Source organism: Monopterus albus, unplaced genomic scaffold (genome assembly GCF_001952655.1).
Source record: "Monopterus albus unplaced genomic scaffold, M_albus_1.0 scaffold349.1, whole genome shotgun sequence".
Classification (NCBI taxonomy): domain Eukaryota; kingdom Metazoa; phylum Chordata; class Actinopteri; order Synbranchiformes; family Synbranchidae; genus Monopterus; species Monopterus albus.
In genome coordinates, this window is record NW_018128229.1 from 245,803 (window position 1) to 271,224 (window position 25,422).

Below are 25,422 nucleotides of genomic sequence, written 5' to 3' on the forward strand. Positions count from 1 at the left end.
GTTGCCTTGCCCGCCACGCCGAGGGGGGGGGGGGGGGGGGGGGCATTCTCCAGTTAAAGTGGTCCCCGTCTGAGCAAACCGATGCACCAGAACGAGGACAAGATGACAACATCCACCAGGGGGCTGGGGTAGTTTCTACTGTAATGCACAATGGCTGACAGAAAAAGTTGGGCTTGAAGAATCTCAGTCAACTGATGATTCGCCCAGTCGGCGTTCAGGGGGCGGCTCTACTGACCTGTACCTTTCAATCCCCAGCTTTTAGCGTTCCTGTCTTTCAAACAGCATTATGACTGTAGATAAAGTTCATTTCTGCTCCTTTTATTTAAAGTTAAATACAGTAACTCTCGGCCGCTCTGGCGTACAAACTCTCGTCAGTCCGTCGGTGAAGAGCAGCGTGGCCGCTGACGCACACGGGTAAAAAGTCCATTGGCCGCTAAAGCTTCAGGCCTTGAATGTTTGTTCTCAGGTTCAACATCTGCTTCTCCTGTCGGACCTTTTCTTCCTTGAACGCCATCTTGTTGGCTTTCTTCTCCGCTCTCCTCTCCTGCACAAACACACAGAGTTTAACACTTTGCACCACACAAACACTTTCATGTCTTCATGTATTGGCATCTTTCTCTCCGTGGCTGGTTTTGTTTTTCAAGTCTAAACCTTTGACCTGAAGACTAATTGCACCGCTGATGCTGCTGCTCCTCTGGTAAACATTTGAACCTGGGTTGAGTTTGCAAAGTAAACACAATGATCAGGCACAGATATCATTTACACTGACTTACAACACCTTACTAAGCTGATAGTTTTGTTTCATCGTAGGATACGACTGGTGCTCCTCCGTGGACCAAAGTTAGAACAGTTTAGCTTATTTTACAGGAGACATTTCAGTCTGTGTGTCTTTCTCTGCACCCTTCTCACTGGTCTGAAGTGGACCAGGCTCAGCTCAGAAAGCAGACCAGCAGCAACCAGGAGTTGGCGAGTCTATCGCCAAAGGTCACATATCTGTTTTAATGTATATTCCTTGCAGCCTGCACTGTCACTGGAATGACTGAAGCTAAGCAGCAGGTTTGTTTAAGAAGATGAGAGACAATGGGTACGTCAAACAAACAGCTAACATCAGAAAGATTCATGACACCACTATGACTGTCACCCTCCACCCAACCTCCTCCTGCCTTCATCTCTCACCTTGCGCTCCTCCTTGACGGCCTGTTTCCTCGCCTTCCTCTCCTCTTTGCTCTCGTCCCTGTCTCGGGGCTGGGTGGAGACACGAGGCAGGTCTGAGTCGTTGATCCTCGTCATGCGTTCCGCCTGCTTGGCGGTCAGGCCCTTGGCAGGGAGGACGTCCAGAGGGATGCCCGTCCTGTTGGACATGCGAATCGGCTTCGGCTGAGGACAGAAGGGAAAAACAAATGACTTAGGTTGGAGCCAAAGCTGTTGTAAAAGAGAGTGGCATGTTTAGGGGCTGTTTCTTGACTCCACACTGATATGTTTCATCTTTTTTTAAAACCAGTCTGACTCTGCTCCAGGTTTATATTCCTGTAACCTGGCTGTCTGGCTCTGGAGCATAATAATCTGGTCTCTGACTGGGTCTGTTTGCTGCTGAGCAGGTCGTAGACAGTGGCTGTTTACAGCGGCAACTCTGAGAACAGCTGTGGCCCAAACTGAGAGCAGTGAGGGTGAACCAACGCAGTCAAGTTGAGTCTGAACAACAAATAATGAGCTCAAAGTCACGATAAAGCTCCTAAAGCCACGAGGAGCTGCATTCATTCATCTCCATTTTCACAGTGACGTGCACAAGTCTTCAGCTGGAGAAGTCTCATCTTAGACGTACACTCTGTGTGTCTGCAGACAGGTTCAACTGTTGATGCACCTGCTTCCTCAGCAGTCTCAGGTGGTGGAGGTGTGATGTGCACCACCTGTTGGTCACACACCTGTCTCAGCACAAGGGACAGGACTGACTTCCTCTGTTAACTGGCAGCGTTTTAGGACAGCCCTCCAGCTGTTGAACAGTTAACTCATCGTGATTTTCATATTTATATTTTGTGCAACAAAGCGAAAAAATCTAATAAAGAAGCGTCTTACCTTTGGCGGCTCTTCGATGACTTTGGGTCTGTTGTACATGTTGGAATATGTGCCTGGAGAAGTAAAACATGCTGTGAAAATATGATAAACATTTTAATATCACACCACACACACACACACACACACACACACTTGCTAACTCAGAATAAGGTGTGTTAAACTTTACTAAGTCTGCCTGAAGCTTTGAGTTTCATCTGAGCTGAGGGGAGAAGCGCACGTTGACTCCTGAACTTGGATAAAATTATTTCTTAATGCCAATTCCCAAACGAATCAGAACAACCTTCATCACTGAAAGTTTAAATGTGACAGTCCAAGCAGCAGAACTGATCCTGCACGACTAATATTGTTAGAATTTGTAAAACCTGACAAGTCAAGACAAACACTACTTTATTCTTCTCAAGAACATTTGAGGCCAGAAATTCATGGACCATCCCACATTTGATGACCTTTGGTGCTTTACGGCTGTAGGAGCGTTCAACGCGGAGGTAAATCCACGACTCACATTTCCTGTCAATCACTGAACTGATCAGAAACAGATGAGGTGTGAAGAGTGAAAAGTCTGAGCTGATACAAATGTAACTACACAGCACAGTGAATTGAAGTGGAAACTCACTGATGATGGTTTCACAGTCCCACGTCTCTTCTGGAGCCTCGATAACAACCATCTCCATCTCCTCTTCATCCTCGTCATCGTCATCCTCCTCCTTCACAGCAGGGAGTTCTTTAGGACCCAAGTCATCAGGCCTCAGCGACCTGACACACAAACAAGACACAAATGAGTCTCCTGAGTCAGCTGAAGCGACAGATCCACCAGCTAACTCCACAGTGTAACAAACCACTAATGACTGAATCAGATCAAGGCGTCCGCTCACTCCTTCTCTTTCTGTGTGAAGTAATCTTTGATGACTTCTTCGAGGCGAGCACTGTCCGGCTGGATGAAGCCCTCCAGCTCAGCGTTGTCCAGGGCCCCGATCTCATCGTCGTCAAACTGCTCGTAGAACTGAAACAACACAGGTGCGGTTTACATTTCGTACCACAGACAGACAACACAAGTGAGTCTAGTTAAAACCCTGGCAGTTCCTGTGTCTGTGTTGTGCTGGGCCCACTCTGCCTGCTCCTCTGGTCTGTATGAACACACTGGTTACTGGTGCCTTTGGGAAGGAGGTGGGAAACAAGTGGTCTGGTCGGGGTTCCCACAGACCAGCTGGTATTACGTAATTTTAGAGGTGTGAGGGCGGAGGCCAGAGGATGTAGCCCGCTTCAGAAAAGCCTGTTCACCTTTTCGAAGCGGTCGTCCAGCAGAGTGAGCTGCTCGTTCCTCCTCATCACAGACGACGTCAGCGAGTACTCAGTGAATCGACTCCTCGTCTCCTCGTCGGCGAACAGAAGCTCTCCACAGCGGTCGTCCTCGTCCTCCGACAAACCGCCCTCAGAGTCGAAGTCACCTTCCTCGTCTGTGTCTTCCCACTCATCATCGTCATCTTCATTGAACTCAGCGCTATCAAAGGAAACCACAATGAAATGTTTGACAATATTTAGATTTCTGGATAATACTGACAAACTATATCACAGTAATGATCAAATCTGCCAGTATCAATACACAGTTATATGCTAAACTGACTAGAACTACATGTACCACTGTGAAACCTTCTCTGATAGACTAGCATTTGACAAATCTCCTAAAACATGGCTCCATTATCATGTTATACAGTCGTGTCTGCAAATATCACTGTCCAGAAAACCAGATCATACAGTTGTCATTTTCCACTCTGCTTCTGAAAAGTGATTTTTGTTAGTGTAACCACATAAAGTAACCATATTTCAGTGGCCCTCTGACAAAGCATTGCAGAAAATCATTCAGTTTCATAAAGCAAAGTGAGAGAAGACAACAAAAATAAAAAATCTACCTCTGACGAATCAAGAGCAAACAATATTTGCAGTATTTGTTGTTTCTTACTCTGTGCCTGCTGCTGCACACGCACTGTTTGCTTTGCTGATAAAGTCATCGTCCAGGATGTTGTCGGGGTCGTCGTAGTTAAAGTCGTCGTCAAGAGCGGCCACAATGTCGGGATCCATGTCCAGTCGGGGTCCTGAAGGCAAAGGAAGACAAAATGCTGACAGCCAACAGGAGCAAGAGATAAAAAGAAAACGCCATCACGAAACTGGAAATATGACGAATCTAACCAGAAGCATGAAGGGACGTCCAGAGCTGCTTCAGAGAAACTATTTAAAAGCTTATGTCATCAAAAATTCACCTAACAAGGTCTGCTTCTCCTGCACCGAAGGGTTAAAAACAACTGTCAATATTCTCCAGAAACAAGTTAGGAAAGAAGGCAGAACTCCACAGCACAACGCCCACATCAGCCAGTGTCGCTGCTGATGCCTGGAGACGCACAGCTTCTAAAGCTTCTTGGTAAATCTTTAGCCGTGTGGAGTTGTGATGATTTTGCTCCTTAAATCATCATGTGTATAATTAAGATGCTTCATCTAGATGATTCCATATGGCCTGAACTGTTTCTAAAACTTGATTCGCATCATCTACGTCGTACCTACAGCATAGATCCAATGCAGAACCACAAATCAAGTTTAAGACTACTCCAAATCAAATGCCCTCTACCAGCAGAGGCCAGTACAAGTCCTTAATGCCACTTGGCTGTTTACCTGAGATTGGAGCAGCCTTGTTCAGGAGACCCACCTCCTCTTCAAACTCTGAGGCGAACACTGACGAGGGCAGGTTGATGGTGGACGCCTGTTCAGACACACAGGAATCATTGGAGAGCAGATGTTTTTGTAGCAGGACCCCACACAAAGCATGCAACATCAGAGAACTGTCGACACTCCGTGTTAACTGACGGAGTTACATCCAGGGTAGAACAAACACACCTCGGACTAAGACACCTTCACTCACTCTGCCATAGTTCAGTTACAGTGTGGAGCAAGATCTGATGAGTTACAGACATTATTAATGATGTACAGGGCAAACACCAAAGCATTGTCAGAAAAGCTACAGTTGTATTTTCAGTTCTGTGGAGGAGGAAGGAATTTTTTTATTTTCTTTTACTACAACACAAAACATATGACGTTAACACAGAAAGCGAAACGATGGATACAGGAGATTTACAAAAGAACATAATGATAAAAAAGTGTAGAAAGAGTTTACAAGAAGTTTTCATGTGATGTGTGAGTGTACGTTCTGCTCTACTCAGTCTGGACATAAGAATATGAATATAGAAGGAGAAGGAGGAAAGAGGGTAAAGAAGGCAGTTAGCTGAGTAGGTGTGGGCTGGAAATCACAGCTCCAGAGCAGCTCAGCAGGGTGTGGTCGGCTAGGACCGCAGTGCCGTTGCTCTGTGGTTAATATTAAAGCGGTTTTCCCTGAGCAACTCGGACTCATCCTCTGAGCCACTGCATCATCCCGTCCCTGAGGAGGGAGCCTGTTTAGTCAGCGGTTAACAACAAAGTTGTGTTTGGCTAAGAGAAGAGAAACAGTGACACGGCCTGTGAGGAAGAAAATTAACTTGGAGCTGCAGTGTGCGTGGATTACTTTAAAGCAGATGTGTGTGTGTCAGTGTGGTGTCAGACTGTGACATTCTCCTGACAATGACCTAAAGGGTTTCTCAGATATTTTTCAGATCAATAAAGGGCACAATGAGAGAACAACTAGAAAGCAGGAAGTTTAGGATCACTACCTTTGGTTCTTGATGGTTTTTACATGTCACTTGTAAATAACAGCTGTGAAGAATTTGGAATTGGCAAATCATTTATTTCCATATCTTTTGAGTAAGAGGCGGTTAATGTAAGATGTCCAGCTCCCTGAAGACGGGGAAACAGTTTAATCTGTTTATGAAGCACATTTTATTCTGAAATTCTACATTCAGAATAAATACATTTAATTAAATGTAGTTTCTATGCCTCCCAGTTCAGAAATCATGAATAAAATGTAAGTAGATGTGAGTGAAAATCATGTTGAAGTGCTTCATAAGTTGCCACATGGTGGCGCTACACGTGAAAATCATGCCTACTTTTCCACCACGCTCTGAAATGTTAAAACTTTTCTAAGATTCTAAATATATTTAAGTTTTTCAAAACCATTCCATAACTTTTCCAGGACTATCATGACTGAGTCAACTCACAGGAAAAGCTCTGTCCCCGTCTCTCTCCTCCTCATTCTCCTCACTCTCCTCACAGAGGTCAACCCGTCGTGTGTCGCTGTACGAGGAGTCGGCCGCCACCATCTCGGACAGGCCGGACGTCTCCTTCAGGTGCTGCAGGTAATCGTAGTCATCATCAAAGAAAACTCCAAATTTCCTCTGCTCCTCATGCCGCTTCTCTGCATCCACCTGGAAAATATCAAAAGCACAACAGCGGTATCACATCAGACACAACATTTGTAATGTCAAGCAAAGATGTGTCAGTTGTTTGTCAATTTAAAATGACTGCAAAATAAATCTGAGTAGTTGGATGAAATTAACAAGACAGGAAAAAACAAGGTGGTTTATTTTTCTGACTTTGGTTAATTTATATTTTTAAATACTGAACAACCTGACAGTAGGCTATGTCACTCTTTGGTGGTTTGGTTGAACTGCTTCTAACTCACAGATTTACCCAACCTGTGCACAGGGGTTGCAAGTTTCTCCTGTTTCTCTCTAAAGGGTCACAAAGGCCAAAAAGGTTACGAGCCACTGAGGTAATTCAGCACCGTCATCCAGGAATTATAAACAAGAAGTAAGGTGACATTTATTGAATAAAACAGCACAGCTGATCTGTACCGTGGCGGTGGGCAGGAGGACGTGTTGAGGGGCTTTCTCATCTGCGGCCAGCGGGTCCCTCTGACTTCTGTGGACAAGGTGAAAGGTCACCGCCTTCTTTTTTTCAATGAATGATTTCTTCTTTCGATGAGGCTGGAAAGACACCAACATGGCAGTGGTCAGAGGAGACCTGGTAAAGATTCAACACTAAGGTCTCTGGGGTGAGTCCAGTGTACTTCTACACCACATCTCATGAGAAATATTGTACTTTTTACACAACTCTTAAGTATGAAGTGTGTCAAATGTATACAAATGTGACGCGCCTGTACTTTACTAACGTGTTTGAATTGAACTACAATTCAGAGGCAAACCGTTCTTTACATTTCACTGCATTTATTTCACAACTTCAGTTTCTTTGAAGATTAGGATTAATAATACAAAATGTAATCATGACAATATACACATTATGATGTGTTATGTGAATCAACAATCATCCCCACCGTTGGCAACCGTAATGTATGAACAATAATATAATAGACATCACTCTGAACTGGTTTACTGTGCATACTGAGTACTTTTAAATTTAACACCTTTATACTTTGGACTTCACAAACAATCTGAACGCATGACTTTTTCTATACATTATATATTTTGGATATTTTTACTTAACTTAAGTAAAATCTGAGCACTTTCAAAACCACTACCAGAAGAACCCAGCTGAGTTAACTGGCTACAGAAACAAGCCTGAAGAGGATTAACTGTACTTTTATAAAGGCTACAACAAGTTAAATTACTTGTAAACTATTATAACTGTACTTTTATAAAGGCTACAACATTATAACTGTACTTTTATAAAGGCTAACTGTACTTTTATAAAGGCGACAACAAGTTAAATTACTTGTAAACTATTATAACTGTACTTTTATAAAGGCTACAACAAGTTAAATTACTTGTAAACTATTATAACTGTACTTTTATAAAGGCTACAACAAGTTAAATTACTTGTAAACCATTATAAACAACGCTGACGTTAGCCGCTGTTAGCTAACAACTTTAGCTTAGCGTAAAAAAGGCAGCGCACCATTTTGTAACGGAATCTCTGAAGGTTTTCTTCGACTGGCAGAACTTAAAGGTCCCAAATCGTCCAATTACTGGTAGATGTTAAAACAAATAAACTTCTAAATCCAGACACTGTCGTTGTTTCTCCACGCCGGAGCCTCCTTCACCATGCTGCTGCTGCCATTACTGGAGGGAACCATTTCAGAGAACCGCGGGGGGAGACAACGATATAACGATACTTTAATACAGACACCACATGGGATGAACTTTGATTCCTGGCTTAAAATGATATGTCAGTCAGAAACAATCTAAATGGACTAATGTGTTTCTATTAATGATGCAATTCGTTTTATTGTAGACAGTGGTTGTCTACCCTCATGGTTGGTATAACCTGGGTTCTTTCTCACTTTAGAGGCGCTTCATAAACCAGTTTACAGATGTATTACCGCCCCCTGCTGGACTGAAAAGTGGCGCAGTCAGTGAGCTGACAAAAAATGAAAAACAAGTCAAGTGGAATTTTATTGAGAAAACCCAATTTCACCAGTCACAAACTTGCCTCGTGGGGCTTTACAGTCTGTACAGCACACAACACCCTCTGTCCTTAGACCCTTAAAACCTCAAGGAAAAAGTCCCCCCAAAACCTTAAAATGACTAAACAATGGAAGAAATCTCAAGGACAACAGAGCAGGGATCCCTCATCCAGAACAGGCAGACAACAAATGTCCTCCGTACAGAATAGAGTAACATAGCAGATTTACAGTAAAGACAATGAAATCACAATGACAAAATTAACAAACTGTAAACATATGAAAAATACCTGGGATGATGTTGACTAACTAAGTACATGCAATTCTGTGTCTTTCTCTGGCAATTTTCATCAGTCTGAAGTAATTTGTTGACTTTTATGGTACTGTGTCACTTTATACAGAGGCACAGGATCAGGGACCTCCTGACCTCTCAGCCTCCTGGGCCGGCACCCGATCGGCCTGTCTGGAAATTCATCAGTGGGTTAAAGAGATGGCGTCAGTTTCTTCTGTTAAACCCATGGCTGGATTATCCTTGTAGGCTCATGTATATGGCAAGAAATTAGTCTCAAAACAGTGATGACAAACACATAACATGACTTACGAATAAAAAAAAACAAAGATTTACAAAGGTGTATCACAATTTGTGGATGGTATCAGAGCATTTGCCTCTTTGGGCCCCAGTTACCATTTATTTAAACAAAACCGTCTGATGGGAAATGTCTCTAACAACTTAACCTAACAACTCAATTATCTGAAACATGTCAACAATGTTTTTAATAGAGCGTCACGTGCCAGTCGGTTTTGCACCGCTGGTTTAATCTTCACAGTGCTGTATGTAGCCTTAATCTGAAAAGCAATTAGATGTAAGTTTAGTAAAGTAGTGGTAGCATTACATGGAAATAGAAGTAAAACATCACAACTTTACTTAATTTGATTGCATGAGTAAATGTACTTCAGGTGACATACCTGATTTTAAAAAGTCAATGTTTTTTGTCATATCAAAAACAAAGGTTTCATTCCAAATTTATTTCCATTTGTGTAGAAAAAAATAAAACAATCCTTTGTCCAAAAGCAAGGCAGTAAAAAGTTTAATCCTCCCCACCCTAATACCTTAGTTCAGACAGTGTCTCATATTACGTGCTCAGATAATGGCATTTAAAATGAGATGATGACACATGAACACGTGCGTGTATGCATCATTACGGCCTGAGTATTAAACCCGCTGAGCTCCAGGGTCGTCCGTTTTGTACTTCTGGCGGCTTCTGTTTGCTTTCGGTTTCCCTTCAGACATTCATGGACAACATCAGGAACTGTGGGGAAAAGGAAATAACGTGCGGTTAAATCAAAGTCAAGTGCAATAAATGAAGTCTCAGAACATTCCAAACTAAATCCAGTTAAGTCGCAGAGATGAAAACCAAAACAAACAGGAGCATCCCGGGTTGTTTGGCTACTTTTTCTCCCTCAGGACTCGATAGAAAAATGATACAGATTTACCTGCAACACTGCAATTCAGACTTTGTTAAACTCAGTTGTTATTCAATTTAAATTAAACTTCAATTTGACAAACTATACATAAATTACTGTGCATATTTTCAGGCTGGACAATTAAAAGGAGTTTGTGTTTCCTCAAACCCATAAAACACGCTGTGTAGTAACACAGTAACCCTTTGTACTCCACCTGCGGCTCTTTTCACTGAAACACTGCAGACTTGTCACTGTGCTCCTCAGTTCCAGAGTCACTAGCATTTGTCTGAACCACACATTTTCAGCAGCACCACACGAGTGCGTGTCCTTGTAAGTAAAACCTGGTTGCTTTCAGTCCAGGACCTGGGTCACCAGGAGCAGGGATGTGATTGGACGGCAGTAGGAGATGGTGGCTCACACATACACACATATAAACTAGAGGCCAGAGCAGAAAAAACCCAAGAACATCCCAAAGACTGGTTTATGGTATCAATGCTGTCTTAGACCTTCAGACCCTCAGACTCTTGTTTAGGTTTTCCCAATATGTATCAATTACCTTTTGCTCCCCTCATAATGAAGCCTGTGAGCACAAAGACCTGGATCAGTCCTACCCATCTGGTAGATAAACCCACCAGGTAAGATAAAACATAGGTTTCAGAGTTATTGGCAGAGATCAATGGAGTCAGGGGTGGTTTTACCTGCATGATGTTCATCCTCACACGTCCCCTATTGCCTGTATCCATGGCCTGGAAAGCTCCTGTTAGGAGAACGATTCAGTCAGCACCAGGTGGAACATAACCTTCCTAAAGTTTCACCTATCACTCTCCAATGTGGCCATTTTGTGGCATTAATGTAGTTACTGTAAACCTAGAGGAGGATTTTATTTCAAATGTTTTCACGTACTGAACATGTTCTCCAGACGGACAATGCAGGTGAGGTAGTCGTCAAAGTCGATTTCATGGTTTGCGTCACCAAACCTCAGGCAGATCAGCTGCAGGAGTTGGTTGTTAAGACGCATCCCTGTAAGAAAACAGAGCAGCACCCACACAACGTTTATATTACTCCCCAGAACCAACTCATTTTTACCGGATGTAATGTTCTCGCTGCTACAACCACTGCTCGTTGCTGCAGTACTACGTTTACCACTTTTACCACCACTACTACAGCCTCTGTTCATACTACAAGTACCTCTACTACTTTTAGTAATGGCAGTATAAATCATAATAGGAAATTGCAAATGCTGTGAAACAAACATTGACAGGCATTTAAAAACACCTTTCAATATATTATGAACCTAATTAATTTACTTTATTTATACACTATGTTGGAACTAGGTTTTACAGTACATTCCACGTGGTGATAGCGAGTGTATTTTGTAATAGTACACAGTATTTTGGAACACATTCCATATAGGGAATCCCATTATGGATAATAATGATTATACCACATATGGTATTCTCTTCAATAAGTTCAGTTTGAACTTGCAAACAAACATTTTATTTAACACTATTCACAGGCTTTGTCCAGGGCATCCAGCTGTGTTTCCACTATAGAAGACTGAAGATGTTCAAAAGCTCTGGAATCAGCTGGAACTGGACCTCGTGCTGTTTGTCAGTTTGAATAAACTGCACTGAAAAATGTGTCCGCAACGTTAAAGCTATGTGTAATTTCATCTGCATACATGAACGATACACGTTGTTTCAGTGAAAACATTAAAAACATGAAAACAGTCAGTTACAAATGAAACTTTAAAGTAATCCTGGCTGGGAAGTGAAGAGTGGAGTCTCACCTGCAGCGCTCAGAGCGCTGCGAAGCTCGTAGGACGACATCCTCCCCTGCCGGTCGGTGTCGAAGGACAGGAAGAGCATCTGCAACAACAGAGGCTCATCTTTCACAACCAGAACCTCAAAGAACCACCAGAGCTAATTTACAGCTTAACCACATGAACCGGCACGTACAATCCACTTCTTCATCTTTTCCCAGAAGACCTTGAACTCCTGGAACTCCAGCATCCCTGTGTTGTCCACCTGGTTTACACCGTCAAGGAAAACGCTCAAACTGACTTGTTGTAAAACCTGTTTAACTCCAACTTTACCTGTGTTTGTGCTTCAGTGTGAGGATTTTTTGCACATTGAAATATGTGAACAAGAACAATACCCGGTGACACACCACTGTACACGCTCAGGGGTCAGTTTATTAGGAACACTGAGCTCAAACTGAGTCAGTCTGATCCAACAGTCCTGTAGTAAAACCTTCATGAAGGCAGTGATGTTCAGTTTGTGTTCAGACCGTCCTTCACGAAGGAAGTGATGTTCAGTTTGTGTTCAGACCGTTTCAGGGAGGCTGGAAGTTGTGCTGCTGCTGAACTGTACTGCCTTATACTCATGGGTGGATTACTGAGCACAGGGCCAGGGATTAGAGCGGCACTGGGCCAGCACATCTGTTTGACTGACGTGAAAAATATATGAAAGAACCACAAAAAGACAAAACTGCAATGAGATGGGATGCAAAGCCACTACAAGGAGGCACGAGCAAATTAAAAGGACACACAAAGTTGTGAAGCAAGCATGTGACCAGAGGGTTGCCGTTTCAATCCCCGAACCAGCAGGATCAGATCTGGGTGGGACAGGTGACAAAGCAGCACCTGCCTCACCCCCATCACTACCACTGTGGTGCTGTTAGCCCCAGTGGCCGCAGGTCAGTGGTTATACTGGTTGTACTGGGCTGCTTCCAGGTGTGAATGTGAACTGCGTCCCCGAAAAATAGAGGTGGGCTTTTAGCGGACCTACCCTGAATAAATAAAGGTTAAAATGATAATAAAAACGACTCCAAAAAGACACAGACTGACCAAGAAGAAATGCAAAATAATCACAGTGTCTCAAATCAACTACAGATCAATGCAAACCAACCACAAAAAGACACAAAATGACCACAAACAGAGAAAAATAGCCACTGTTGTTTTGTTTGCGGTCATTTTGTGTCTCTTTCAGTCTGGGGCTCTGTTATAGGATAGGGTGGGGGCCTTTACACATCTGTCCCCGGTTAACCCATTGTCTCCAGCCACGTTTATACTGACAGGTGTTTCTATTATTTTGTCCACCCCATTTAGATCAGTGAGGCTAGACTAAACAACAGCAACATCTCTGTATGAAAGAGTCTGAACAAACCGAACATCATCACCGTGATGGAGGAGGATTTACTGCAGGACTGGTGGATGAGACGACTCAGTTTGAGACAGGTGTTCCTAATAAACTGGCAACTGAGTATTAATCTGCTAGAAAACAAGTTTATTAACAGACTGAAACAAGTTGGTCAGTAACTTGGAAGGATACATCCATCAGGTTGATGATACTGTGGCAGGTGCTGAGACTCAGACCATCAAATTTGATCTCTTTTCCTGAAGACAGAGGATTAAAACACAACACAACAAAATAAGGTGACAGATGCCACTTAATAGATCGCACACATTCCTGTTAATACATTAGTCTTCGCACTGAGTCTTTTGTTTAATCACAGTCATATTCATGTAGAAACCTGAACATTACTATGTATGAAGTTGCAGTATACACAGTCGGTAAATGGTAAACAACACAGCATTTAAATAAAAGACTTTGGCTAATATTGATTGGTTTAACTGTTTAATTGGTTGTTTTTTTCAGTGGAAGGATCTAAAAATTCAACAGCAGGGGTCTGAGAAAGGAGCCCTGTCAAACTCCATACACGTCAAATTTACTAGCTGAGCTTCATTATATCATCTGTCGAACATAAAACGTTTACGCAGAGAGGTGTCACAGCATCTAAACTCAAAGCAAAGAAAGGAAACCTCTTCTATTCACTTACGTCTGCTGAGGACACCGTTTAACATCTGTTGGAGCTCCCAGACAGAGATGGCCTGGTCCTGAAAAGAAAACTTCAAACTCAAACACCTCAATGCAACATGCAGGCGGCACAACAACACACGCTGAACGGGGAATAATGATCATCTGCAAACATGAGGAGTTTGACTGGAATTATTCCAAGCCAGCGTCTGAGCAGGTAAATCTCCTAAAGCTCAGGTTATGTCATACAGGAGACCTCTGCTCTTTACTAATGTGAACTGCTGTCCAACACTGTGGACTGATCTGATTAAGCTGCTGTTTTCTTACATCACCAGCCAGCTGCTCAAACAGCCTCCTCAGGCCTTTCTCCTCGTTTGTTTCCTCCTCTGGAGCGCTGGGCATGGGCGGCTGGTGGAGACAACACAGCATCAGTACAAGCAGATCTGACTGGCTGATTGGCTGATGATCAACGTCTGCCAGATCAACTTACGATTGGGAGGTCAGCATCGATGTTGCTCCCCATCTCCCTGTGAAACCACAAGTTGTCAAACAGGAATCAGGGATTACAGCTGGAACTTTGTGTTGACATTTAATAAACTGTTACCCCAGAAGTTTTATTCCTATCACAAAGGAAAGATATGGAGCCCCAAGTTTCCTCGGATGTTTTCTAAAGTACTTTTGGGTTCCCATGCAATGAACGCTGAATTACCTCAGAGAAAGGCCGACCTGTATTATGATACAGTACAGGATATAGTACAGGTCGTCACGGGTTGTGTGTTTGTTTCCAACAAGGGAACACAAAAGGATTTCATTTTAAAAACTTCCCACCCAGGCCAAGGGGACACTCCTTTAAACCCATATTAATTTATGTTTGAGCTCATTTTACTGTGTATTTGATTACACAGTGATTTATGAAGAGTTTAACAATATAAATCTAATGTGAACAAAGAGAAAACTACCTCAGACTTTACTCCTCAAATTCACTTAGGGTCTGTGAGGTTTTTCAGCGTTTTGACCCTTTAGAGCTTCATTATTCTAAAATCTCTTTGGGTTTCAAATAGCTTTGACTTTGTGTTTGCCATCTGTGTCTTGTTGTTCCACGTCCAAACACTCACAGAGTCCCAGCCTTCTTCTCAGAGAAGACGCGGATGACGAAGTCGGCCTCTGTGTGGGGCTGGAAGGTGGTGGGCACCAGCAAGTAATTCCCAGGAGCCAGCCTGAAGCGCTCAGACACCTCTCGCATGTTGATGTAAGTCTTGCTGCGAGCTTTAGATGGATTGTAGCGAAAGAAATCCTTCCCCACGTGGTCTTCACCTTCTGGAGCCTGAACAGACAGACACAGACAGACAAGGAGATTAAACAAGCCTGGATGGACTCACTGACACTGAGACATCTTGCATCAGCCTTGGTGAGGACATGTGTGCAACCACCAAGACCTTCTGCACATACAACAACAAGCCCTGGGTCACAGCAACACACAAGCAGCCTGGTCGTGCCAAAGAGGAGGCCTACAGACGTGTGGACAGGATCCTGTTCAAGCAGGCAATATTTGGAGTACATCACTTGTACCCTTCACATCCACCCTATGTGTACTTAAAATATTTATACTATATCGAGCCAGAGAATTAAGGATAAACCTCTACGTTTCTTGTACAGTAAACAATTCATAGGTTTTGAACCTTGTTGTAACTTGCTTACAATTCCATTTAACAGAAAAACACCTGAGGCAGGAGTCTGACGCTTTTGCTGTTTTTCTGACCTGATACACGGCGAAGCCGATGGTCTCCAGGTCCAGGCCCTCCTTCCTCAGCTTTCGCCTGTTCTTCTGCATCAGAGCGATCACCACGCTGCACTGGTGGTCATCATCGTCAGTCTCCTTCAGATTCAGTTTGAACTGTGGGTTCGTCCAAAACGTGTCTGTAGATTGAAGATGAAGAGCTTTAGAGACGTTTGGGATTTAAAATGAAATGAGTCCATGTTTGAACAAGTCAAACGGAAACAAATCAAGTCTGGTAAAAACAAAAATAAAAAAATTCAACCAGCTAAATTGTTGCCAGTAAACCAAACTTGAGAAACGTGTGTAGTCACCGATGAAGTTCCTGCAGCCTCCAGCTGTGGAGCCACGGATCCAGTTTCCCTCCATCATGTTGACCTCCCACTGGTGCTTTCTGTCGCTGGCCATGTCGTCAGGGGTCATGTTGCAAAGCTCCACCTTGTCATAGTTCTTCTTGAAGTCCCCAAACTCCATCCTGCAGTGACAAACACCACCTCTTTGTGTCCAGATTTTATGCATCCACCACAGTTCACTTTAATATCAAGCAGTACAATGTTTAGAAGGCAAATCTAAACGTGTTCTTAAGGCCATATTTTAGAAATGTACTTGGCATACTTGGATAAATCATTGCCTTTTGCAGCATTACATAGAACTAGCAGACACCGGAGCTGACAGCATCACTGCTCCCATCAGAGTGAGAGAGAAATTTTATGCTAATAAAAGATTTAAATGTGCAAAGTGCTTATGGCCCAGGACTCTTCTCCATGTGGGCCCTGATCTGAAAAGGCTGCATCCCAGCGTAGTATCTCAGACCCTTTTCCAGCTGATTTATTCCATCACATCCCTCTAGAAACACAACATATCTAACGTACAACCCTGAAGCTAAGACGAAGCTGTACACAAAAAATAGATTTGTTGCTCTTTAATTTGGAACAGACCCGTCACGTAGACTCACCAGAATTCACCATCGTCTGATGAGATCTGCTGCAGGCGATCTTTGTCTGCTTTGCCAATATAATCCCACTCTCTGGAGCTGAAACGGACAAGACAGACCCATCTGTGACACCAGGCAACATCATTATTTGTCTTTAACCTGAAATCAGTTCAGTGAATTTCCAGCACTACTGGATATCGGAGCTATGAGGTTTAAAAGGCTTCGTGGTGTTTGTAAACCTCTTCACAAAGAAATACCCAAAAACATTACAACATTAAAATGTTAACTTACATAACGAACAAAATGGAACAATAAGGAACAAAATGTGTCCTAATGACACAGAGTTATTTTGCTGAAACACTGCAAGACGTTGGTGAAACCAGAACACGCCGATCCTAAAACAACAGACTTCACCGCCTCTGGCCCCTTCAGGGGCAGAAGTAGGTGACTGTAACATATCAATAAATGACCACAGAGATGTGAAATGACGGCAAAGACACAAAAAGACCACAGAGAGATGAAAAATGAAAACACAAAACTAGCACACAGAAACACAAAATACAAACAAAGAGATGCAAAATGACCACAACAGAGAAAACAGCAGCAAGGAGACAGTACTGTAGCAGAGATGTCAAACGAATCGAGGCAGGGAAAAAACAAAACAACCACAAAGAATTAAAACTGACACAAAACGGTCACAGTGAGGCAAAACACAACGACACAAAACTACTGCAAAGACACAAAAAACTACTGTAGAGAAAATCTAAATAATAAAGACAAAAAAAAAAACTAAAGGAGACACAAGAAGCAACTACAGAGACGCAACATGGCACAGAAAGACACTAAATGAACACAATGAAAACACCACAAAACAACAGAGAGACAAAACTGTTACAAAGAGACAAGGCATCATGACAAATACAAAGAAATTACCACAAAAAAGAGACAAAACAACTACAATGAAACACAAAATGATCACAGAGATGCTAAATTATAGATCAAGAGGCGCCGTCGTGTTGCTGTAGAGGTTTTGTGTCTCTTTCAGGTCCAGTGTTGTGCTCATAAAGAAGCTAAATCTGTCCAGGATGTACTTTTACTGGACATTACTGTGTATTTTGCTGCTGTTCTTCGCTCTTACCCATCGCTCCAGGGGCCGTTCCACTCAACCTGACCCCAGGGGTTTCTGATTCGGACCAGCTGCACCGTCTGTCCTCTGAAACTCACCTGGGAACCAGACAAAAGGGTCATCTGTGTCAGTGAGACAGTGGTCACAGCTGTCTCTACGCTGTCCCTAAAAATCACAGTCTTCCTTTTTAAATTGTGGCTTTGTTTGAGAGCCACAGCTGTGACTACTTGGTGTTTCCCTTATTTAAAAAAAAATGCAGGTTCTACGTTTGTGTATTTTGTGTCACTGCATGTTTTCCTTGTGCAAACAAAAATTAAAATGACTTCTTTAAGTTGAGGCTCTTGCTGTGATTGAGCACCAGTATTTAAACTAAATAAAAAGTTCCTATCATTTTCCCTCGTCACTGATTCCAGTCAGAAATTCTCCATTCTTGCCTCCTCCAGGCCTGTGATGCTGTACGCATGACCTTTCACCAGGCCGGTTGTCGTCTTGGCTTCAGACTCTGCAGAGCTGGTGATCTGGAGAAAGCCAGAGAAACATGCAGGGTGGGTTAAAGCAGAACAACTGGGAAGATCTGCCTCCTACGCCTCCTTTATGAGGAGTGGAAGCAACAATACTTAAATGGTAAAAAGAGGACATGTTCTTTGGGGTTTGGTCTTTACATCGATAGAGCATCCCATCATGGAGCCTCGGTCCAGGGCCTTCTTCATGATGGTGAACAGGTTGCTTGGAGAGTTCTTGGTCTCGTACATTTCCCCGACACCGCCGGTAAAATCCTCCATTGCCTCCAGTGTGCTGCCGCCCTTCAGGGCCTCATAGCTGCCATTCAGTCTAAAATAAACACGACAGTCCGAGTTGTTAACGTGGATTTAACAGAGGAATCTAATTCAAAAGACAAACTTTACCCATCTAGAGGTTTGTAAGATGCTGGTATCGCCGCCTGATCCTTTTGACTCACTGATCTTTCCTCTAGCACCACTATCAAGCCAAAACACCTCCGGCATCTTCATCCATTCACACACACACACAGTAGTGGACGCTCTACTGTCTGAGCCACAGCCAGATGCTCACTCCAAGCCACCCAACAGTTGTTGAGACATTTCAGTCAAAACCACAGCTGTGAAGCTCATGTGACGCTAAAGGAGAATTACCAAAGCCTGGGAACCGTGAATGTCCGCACCAGGTTTTTTACCAATTCATCCAACAGATGTTGAGATACTTTACACAGGATAAGTGTAAGTTTTGACCTGCTGGTGGTGCTAGAGGAAAACTCAGGGCATCACCAAGGTCAGGTGGACTCATCCTCTGGAGACCATGAATGTTTGTAGAAAACCTGAACTAAATCTGTCTGATAATTACCGAGATCATCCACTGCTGTGTCACTAGTGTGGCTGAGATCAAGCTAACGCCACATTTCTGTAAACATCTGTGCTCTTCAGCAGTGGAGGAAGTACTCAGAGTCTGTACTGTGTAGTAGAAATACTGTGTATAAACACACTGGTACAAGTCCTGCATTCATAATCTTACTCAAGTACTGGCATCAAAATATACTAGAAAAACCAAAAACAAAAGGACTCGTCCAGCAGAACGGCCCGTGTCCCAGTAACGTCTCTGATACTGGATCATAGTGACTAATTACTGTGTCCATCACTTTAATGCTGCAGCTGGTAAAGGTGGAGCTGATGGTAACTACCTTATATACTTATACTGGGAAGTACTTTCCATCCTACTGGGTAGCTGGTGGATTCTCCACCTGCTCTCCACACTGACCCTGAATGTTTCCACCCCAAACATCACTACGCTGCAAAAGTGAGGGACAAACTACACAACTGTCGTTCTGTAAAAACATGCGCCCCACAGTTGGCCTGATGCTCCCCAGAGGCGGAGCTCAGATTAGTCCCATCACTGAGCTCCGCTGTCAGTAAAGTGCTACGAGTGCAAAGTGATCAGTTTGTTCTGTCCTTGATGAACGTGGGTGTAGTTTAGTCACATTTAAGCAGGATAATGTCAGATGTACACTGGGATATGAAAACACAAGGATGTGTGGTTACTTGGCGTAGGCCTTCTCCAGCAGGGCGCTCCAGAACTCGTTTAAGGAGGCTGAGTGAAGGTAGATGAGTTTGTTCCTCACTGACGGCAGCCTGTCGTCCACCACCACGTCCAGCCACCTGTTGTGCTGCCAGAACTGAGGCGGAAACAGAGAAGGTGTCACACACACCACGGCTCATAATTTACTATCTGTAACGTGCACAGTCAGAGTTCACCAAAGTACACTTAGACAAAAGGTGAAAACAATGCAGTTCTATTTTGTAAACTTGTGATTTTGGCCACGTATTTTGGCTTAATAGCTGGAGAACAACAGTGGAAGTCTACGGCACAGAGCGATGAGCTAAACCATGGTCTGGACTCACACACTTTACGCTGAGTACACCACAATCGTTGTTGTTAGTCTCTGCTGTTTTCTGCAAATCCCATTCAAACACAGAAAAAATGGTCGGACTTGTCCTTTAAAGGAGTTTTAACCATTAACGTACTGTATGCTTCAACTACTCATCCATTCTCCATGAATGTCCAGTTTTACTTTGTCCTTCCTGACAGAAACTGAAATGTCTGGAAAGGCTGAAAAGGTCTGACACAGTCCATGACCAGCAGGAGCACACGAGGGCGTGACCCGTCTCCACTCAGCCTGCAGTGTACCTGGAAGTGAAAGATGCCGGCGTATCTGCTGTCAAAGTCCTGGTCAGCGGGTATGACTCGGGCCATGGCGTCTGATTTGAGGGTCAGGGATGCGATGGCTGCCAGGAGCCAGCAGTCCCCTGTGGAGACAAACAGGTGCACTGACCAGCAGGGGCACACGAGGGCGTGACCCGTCTCCGCTCAGCCTGCGGTTTACCTGGAAGTGAAAGATGCCGGCGTATCTGCTGTCAAAGTCCTGGTCAGCGGGTATGACTCGGGCCATGGCGTCTGATTTGAGGGTCAGGGATGCGATGGCTGCCAGGAGCCAGCAGTCCCCTGTGGAGACAAACAGGTGCATCATGGGTAAATGAGTGACTCATGTGCATACAAATAACAGAGTGATTCCTGCAGAGAGCTTGATCACTGACCGAGCTGCCCTTGGCAAATGTCTGTCCTGTCTGCACCGCCGACGATGAACTTTGGGTTACTGCACAGCTCCTGTAGAAGGGACGAGAACCAGGAACAGGTTAGTTTACGTTAAAACACACACACACGACAGGTGAGAGGTGACACTGGTGGCTTTAATAGGTGTGTCCACATTCCAGGCGTGTCAATCACACATCCAGTCACTGAAACAAAAAAAACAGCACACACCACATGCAAGCAGCTGAAGCATTTATTCTGAAGGAACGCCCAACAGGGAAATGTGTAGAAATCACACTGAGCGTGAACGGAGAGTTTCCCCCAGCTTAGCGTAACCAGGGTGTACCAACAGGTAAAAGGTGCTGGAGCTGAACTAAAGGACTCGTTTTAGCTGGAAAGTGAAATAACACACAGCTTTAAAGGTTTCATGAAAAAAAAAATCATCCACATGGACATGAGCTCTGAGCAGCCACAGACTGTGTCACAACAGTCAGGTAACAGTGAAGCTCCTGGTGATAAAGTCTGCACACGGAGCTCCGAGAGACAAAACTCTCTGCACTTACCTCTATTTACACTGTTTCCTTGCTGAACTGGTTTTGTATTAAAGGCAATAAGACCAACTTGAAACAACTTTTACTTCAATTATTTAGCACCATGACATCTGTGAGTTAACGGCAGATGGTGGCTTTGGTGTAGCACTTTAGTTTTGCTCTTTTGTTGTAGAGTTTCACCTAAACTTAAACAGTTTAATCAAGTTTTATCTCCACAAACAACTAGAATATGGAAAATTTCACACCAAAACCTCGACATCTCAGTCATTTAATTTTTAAATTCTGACTAAGAGTGAAGATGTGTCTAAACTGATGCTGCTCTGACCGCTGCCTCGATCCAGCACTACAAGTCCTAATGTAAACTATGCCTACATACCTTGGGCCTCTTCCATTCAATGTTGACAGGAACACTCTGGCTGTAGAAGAGTGAGGGGCCGGTGGCAGGGAAGTCTGGGTCTTCAAACAGGACCCCCTTCTGCAGACATTCCCTCCTCAGCTGCTCAAACGACTTTCCATCTGACTGTGTGTCCAGGGCCTGGTTCTGGTCGGAGCCCTTGCCGGACAGAGTGGACTGGAGAGGCATCTTCTTCTTCTTCTTCTTCTTCTTCTTCTTCAGGGAGCGCCTGAGTGCAGGAGAAGGAGACTTGAGGTGAAGTGCGATGGACTGAGTCGCCTGCTGCGTGTCTGATGCATGGACCAGCCTGTCAGGTTGGTAAGGCCAGAACGCCCACACCCTCCAGACAGAAACTGGTTAGTCCTCCTGTGGCGGTGGACCTCGCCCTGATGACTGTCTCTCTCTCTCTTATCTCTGGTTTTGGGCTTGGCCTGAAGGAAACGGTAAGAATTCATTCCTGACAGTTTGACAACAGATTAAATAGCTAGAGGTGGTTCTCATTCAGATCAGTCTCTCTGAATGGGAACTTTGTGGCTTAAAGGACCTCAACAGGGGCTACTACAAAACCTAACCACAAACCACTTGTCCCAAATTACATGAGTATTAATATTTAAAATACTACTGAGCGTTTATGACGTGATAATTATTCCCAGCAGGAGGTGGAGTCTGGAGCCAGCCTCGTGTTCTGGTTCCCTCCCACACAAGCAGGTTAGGCCACATTGCCTGCAGGTGTGAAGGTAAGGAAAAGGGTTTCTGCCCACCCCCGTGACTCAGACCTGGTGTGTCCACAGCAGTGTGAGCAGACCAGACCAGATGTGCTCTGTGCCCCTAGATCCGATTCCTCTCCGACCTCTGACTGTGCAAGTGCCTTCAGAACAGAACTGATGTGGTCGTTTTAACGTCTCCTCCTCTGCCTGTCATCATCATTCAGGTTGAGTGAGGACCAAGAAGCAAGTAGTGATCCTATAAGAGACTTGAGATGCAGCCACTGTTTCGTTTTTTGTTGTGCATGATACAAGTGAGAAAATAAAAAGGAACCGACTGAAACAACAGTTCAAACACATTCTGTTATTTATTTCTTGCTTTGGGGGAACAAAGGTTTACTGAGGAACATACAGGAAATTTGCAGGATAACTTTATAAATGGAGAAAAAAAAAACGGTGTGTTAACAATCCAGGACTATCAAATCAGTGCTTCTTAGTCCTCCTCAGGACCACCTGGATGAGAACTCTTGGAAGCCAGAATATTACAAAAATACTGTATCTTTTAAGCATTGCACAGTTACTGACACCTGGTCTGAATACAGCCTTTCATTCTCAAACATGCTAGTTACACTGTGCAACCCCAGGGCCCCAGCAGGCCCACTCGGACTCGGACACAAGCCAACTGCTTGTTCTGGTGTTTCACATGGTCACTCAGCAGCTTTTGTTGTAAAGAATGAGACTTGCTGCTTTACAAAAAAAAATGTAATTAGCTTTGCTTCTTTTCTACACCGAGCACTAATGATGAAACCAAAGTCCTTCTCCTGGGCAGGTGGTGACAGACCAGCAGAGTCTGACTGGCGACCACATCTTCAAACACCCGGAGACATTCCAGCTTTTCTCCCAGGCAGAAACCCGACGGCCGTGCCTAGTGTTCTACTTTCTCCTGTGCACTTCCTGTCACCAGCAGCAAGTTGCAGGCCATGAACTGGACATTCAGCACGCTGTTGGTGTTTCCAGTGTACAGTCCCACCAGCTCGCTGGACGAACCATCAGCCGGCGTCCCGCCATGTGAGTTGCGGATGTCCCACATCCGCACCGAGTTGTCCATAGACGATGATGCCACCAGGCTGCTGTCCGGGCTGAAGGACAGGCTAGTGATGCTGTCTGTGTGTCCCCGCAGGTCTTTGTACAAGGTCCCTGACGCCAAGTCCCACAGCTTCACCCGCTGGTCCTCGCCAGCGGATGCCAGGTACTTCCCATTAGGTGAGAAAGCGAGCGACTGCACAGGGCCGCGGTGGCCAGTGAAGAGGCGAACAGACGCCCCCTGCTGGGTGGCCCACAGCCGGACAGTCTTGTCTGTGGAGCCAGTGGCCAGGTAGTTGGAGTTTGGATGGAATTTCACACAGTCAACATCGGCCAGATGCCCGGCGTACAGCCGCAGCGGGTAGGTGCGGGAGAACGTCCAGAGTCGGGCAGTGCGGTCGTGGGAGCCACTGGCAAAGTAAAGGCTGCACGGGCTGACGTCCACATCCCACACCGGGTAGGCGTGGCCCTGGTAGAGCGCCGTGTTGGTGAAGCTGCCCAGGTCCCAGTAGCGGACGGTCGTGTCCTCAGAGCAGGAGAGCAGGCCAGAGCTGTCGGTGAGGAAGGAGGTGCGAAACACCGGGCCGCTGTGACCTCGCAGCGTCTTTATCTCACTGCCGGAGCCGTCCTCCTCATCCACCTGAGTAGAAACAACAGAAATACGTGACGCCCAAAACCACACATCTATATTCTACACTATGTTTTACTAAGTTCAAATGATTTGAAAAAGAAAAAGGGTCAATTTAATCAGTCTCTATATTTAGTGATAGGGCTGGTAAACAACATGGCACAGCTGGCACACAACTGGCAAACAAACATGCCAAATATTCTGTGGGTCAAGATGCTCAAATCGGAGTATTTGCTGCTTCCTGCTGTTTTATACCGGTGTAACCTGAAGATTGTTGGGTTTTGTACCGTTATTCAGAGAAAACTGCTGGCATGAGGACATCAACCTGGAAACTTGTGATGAATAATTGCTGATATTTCATGGACCAAATGATTAACGGAAAAAACACAGATAAAGAAAGAACAATAATCATTATGTGCAGCCCTAATCAGCCGTACATGTCACAGTAAACGTCCTGTTTCACATCAAAGGCATTTGAAACAACCATTCAATCAGGTTTAACCCTTCTATCAACTCACTTCCTCCTCCAGGACATCACATGCCAGGTGGATGCGAGACACGTCGGCCTGATGCGGTTTGGCCTTCAGTTTTCTGGCTCGCAGGCTCCACAGCTTCACCGTGGAGCTGTCAAAGCCGGCAGCGAGCAGCCGGCTGTCAGCCGACACCTCAGCAGTGTTCAGCATCTGCTCCGTGTGGTGGAAGGCGTAAAAACACACAGTGGTGAGCGAGGGGGGGCCCTCGCGGACTTTCTTGATGCAGTCCTGCAGTGCCTCCAGGGCCACCTCACTCTGTGGGATCCCTGCAGGGACCTCCACCCCCTCTCCACCCTCTACTGAATCCACTCCCGCCCAGGAGGAGGTGGAGTTTGGGGCGGTGGACACCCCACTAGTGGTTCCATACAGCTGGTAGTCTGTACGCCTGGAGGCGGTGACCTCCACCTGCAGGTGTGTGCTGAGGACCCTGCAGAGGGTGCTGTTGTCCTCGCTCTGCAGGTAGCGCAGCAGGTAGCTGTAGGCCGGCTCCGTCAGGTGAACCACGTACTTGTGCTCCAAGAAAGCACTCAGCTTGGGATTGGCTGCAACATCCTGAGCAGTGAGAACATGGCGGAGCTGCTCTATGGTGGCACGCTGCTCGCTGTCCTGAAGAAAGGCACCATGGAAACGACTGTAGAAACCATCGACTGCCCCCTTGAGGCCACAGTGCACCATGTCCAGGTGGAGGTAGACGAAGAGCGGGTAGAGGATGCTGCGCACTTCCTTTGCCAAGGATATTTCTGTTTCTAATGTAGGGGAAATAAAAAGTATTCTGAGAGGTTTTTAATTAAAAACAAGATCAGACTCTTAAAATGACTTAGATATACGATTTTTCTAAAACAATAAAACAGACTTTTATTAAACTAGTAACTAATGGCAATGTCATTACACACTGATCTTCAGCTAT

General features: G+C 44.7%; 3 protein-coding genes across 3 annotated transcripts in view; all 3 read right to left on the minus strand.

The window, feature by feature from the left end:
* Positions 1-28: 28 nt before the first annotated feature.
* On the minus strand, positions 29-8,253 carry ltv1 (LTV1 ribosome biogenesis factor). Its single transcript, XM_020625228.1, has 11 exons — positions 7,903-8,253; positions 6,843-6,974; positions 6,207-6,413; positions 4,735-4,822; positions 4,031-4,163; positions 3,352-3,571; positions 2,946-3,073; positions 2,687-2,826; positions 2,074-2,126; positions 1,177-1,377; positions 29-544 (listed from the first exon to the last, which is right to left on the minus strand). The coding sequence occupies exons 1-11, from the start codon at positions 7,903-7,905 to the stop codon at positions 434-436; spliced, it is 1,416 nt and encodes a 471-aa protein (XP_020480884.1). The 5' UTR covers positions 7,906-8,253; the 3' UTR covers positions 29-433.
* A 1,254-nt stretch (positions 8,254-9,507) lies between these two features.
* capn9 (calpain 9) lies at positions 9,508-22,022 on the minus strand. Its single transcript, XM_020625195.1, has 21 exons — positions 21,907-22,022; positions 21,550-21,796; positions 20,628-20,697; positions 20,417-20,535; positions 19,575-19,708; positions 18,186-18,354; positions 17,958-18,041; positions 17,536-17,621; positions 16,419-16,496; positions 15,778-15,938; positions 15,449-15,606; positions 14,805-15,013; positions 14,180-14,216; positions 14,017-14,097; positions 13,712-13,769; positions 13,204-13,268; positions 11,830-11,898; positions 11,661-11,739; positions 10,775-10,891; positions 10,570-10,628; positions 9,508-9,717 (listed from the first exon to the last, which is right to left on the minus strand). The coding sequence occupies exons 1-21, from the start codon at positions 22,020-22,022 to the stop codon at positions 9,691-9,693; spliced, it is 2,223 nt and encodes a 740-aa protein (XP_020480851.1). The 3' UTR covers positions 9,508-9,690.
* A 946-nt stretch (positions 22,023-22,968) lies between these two features.
* The window catches only part of taf5l (TAF5-like RNA polymerase II, p300/CBP-associated factor (PCAF)-associated factor), a 5,466-nt gene continuing 3,012 nt past the window's right edge, over positions 22,969-25,422 (minus strand). Inside the window, exons 4-5 of the mRNA XM_020625224.1 lie at positions 24,501-25,297; positions 22,969-23,994 (exon numbers count right to left, since the gene is read on the minus strand). Of these exons, the coding sequence (XP_020480880.1) occupies positions 23,197-23,994; positions 24,501-25,297 (1,595 nt within the window). The 3' untranslated portion in view covers positions 22,969-23,196. The remainder of the gene's footprint in view (positions 23,995-24,500; positions 25,298-25,422) is intronic.

What these genes read in the sequence shown, in the direction of transcription:
- ltv1 (XM_020625228.1), bottom strand. An exon ending in TGTGCAGCAGCAGGCACAGA is followed by an intron (nt 3,572 to 4,030) that starts GTAAGAAACAAC and finishes TTCCTTTGATAG; the next exon opens with CGCTGAGTTCAATGAAGATG. An exon ending in GGACTGTGAAACCATCATCA is followed by an intron (nt 2,127 to 2,686) that starts GTGAGTTTCCAC and finishes TTACTTCTCCAG; the next exon opens with GCACATATTCCAACATGTAC.
- capn9 (XM_020625195.1), bottom strand. Translation starts at nt 22,022, where the DNA reads ATGAATTCTTACCGTTTCCTTCAGGCCAAGCCCAAAACCAGAGATAAG. An exon ending in TCAGACGATGGTGAATTCTG is followed by an intron (nt 15,939 to 16,418) that starts GTGAGTCTACGT and finishes TTGTCACTGCAG; the next exon opens with GATGGAGTTTGGGGACTTCA. An exon ending in CCGTCTGGAGAACATGTTCA is followed by an intron (nt 10,629 to 10,774) that starts GTACGTGAAAAC and finishes TTCTCCTAACAG; the next exon opens with GAGCTTTCCAGGCCATGGAT.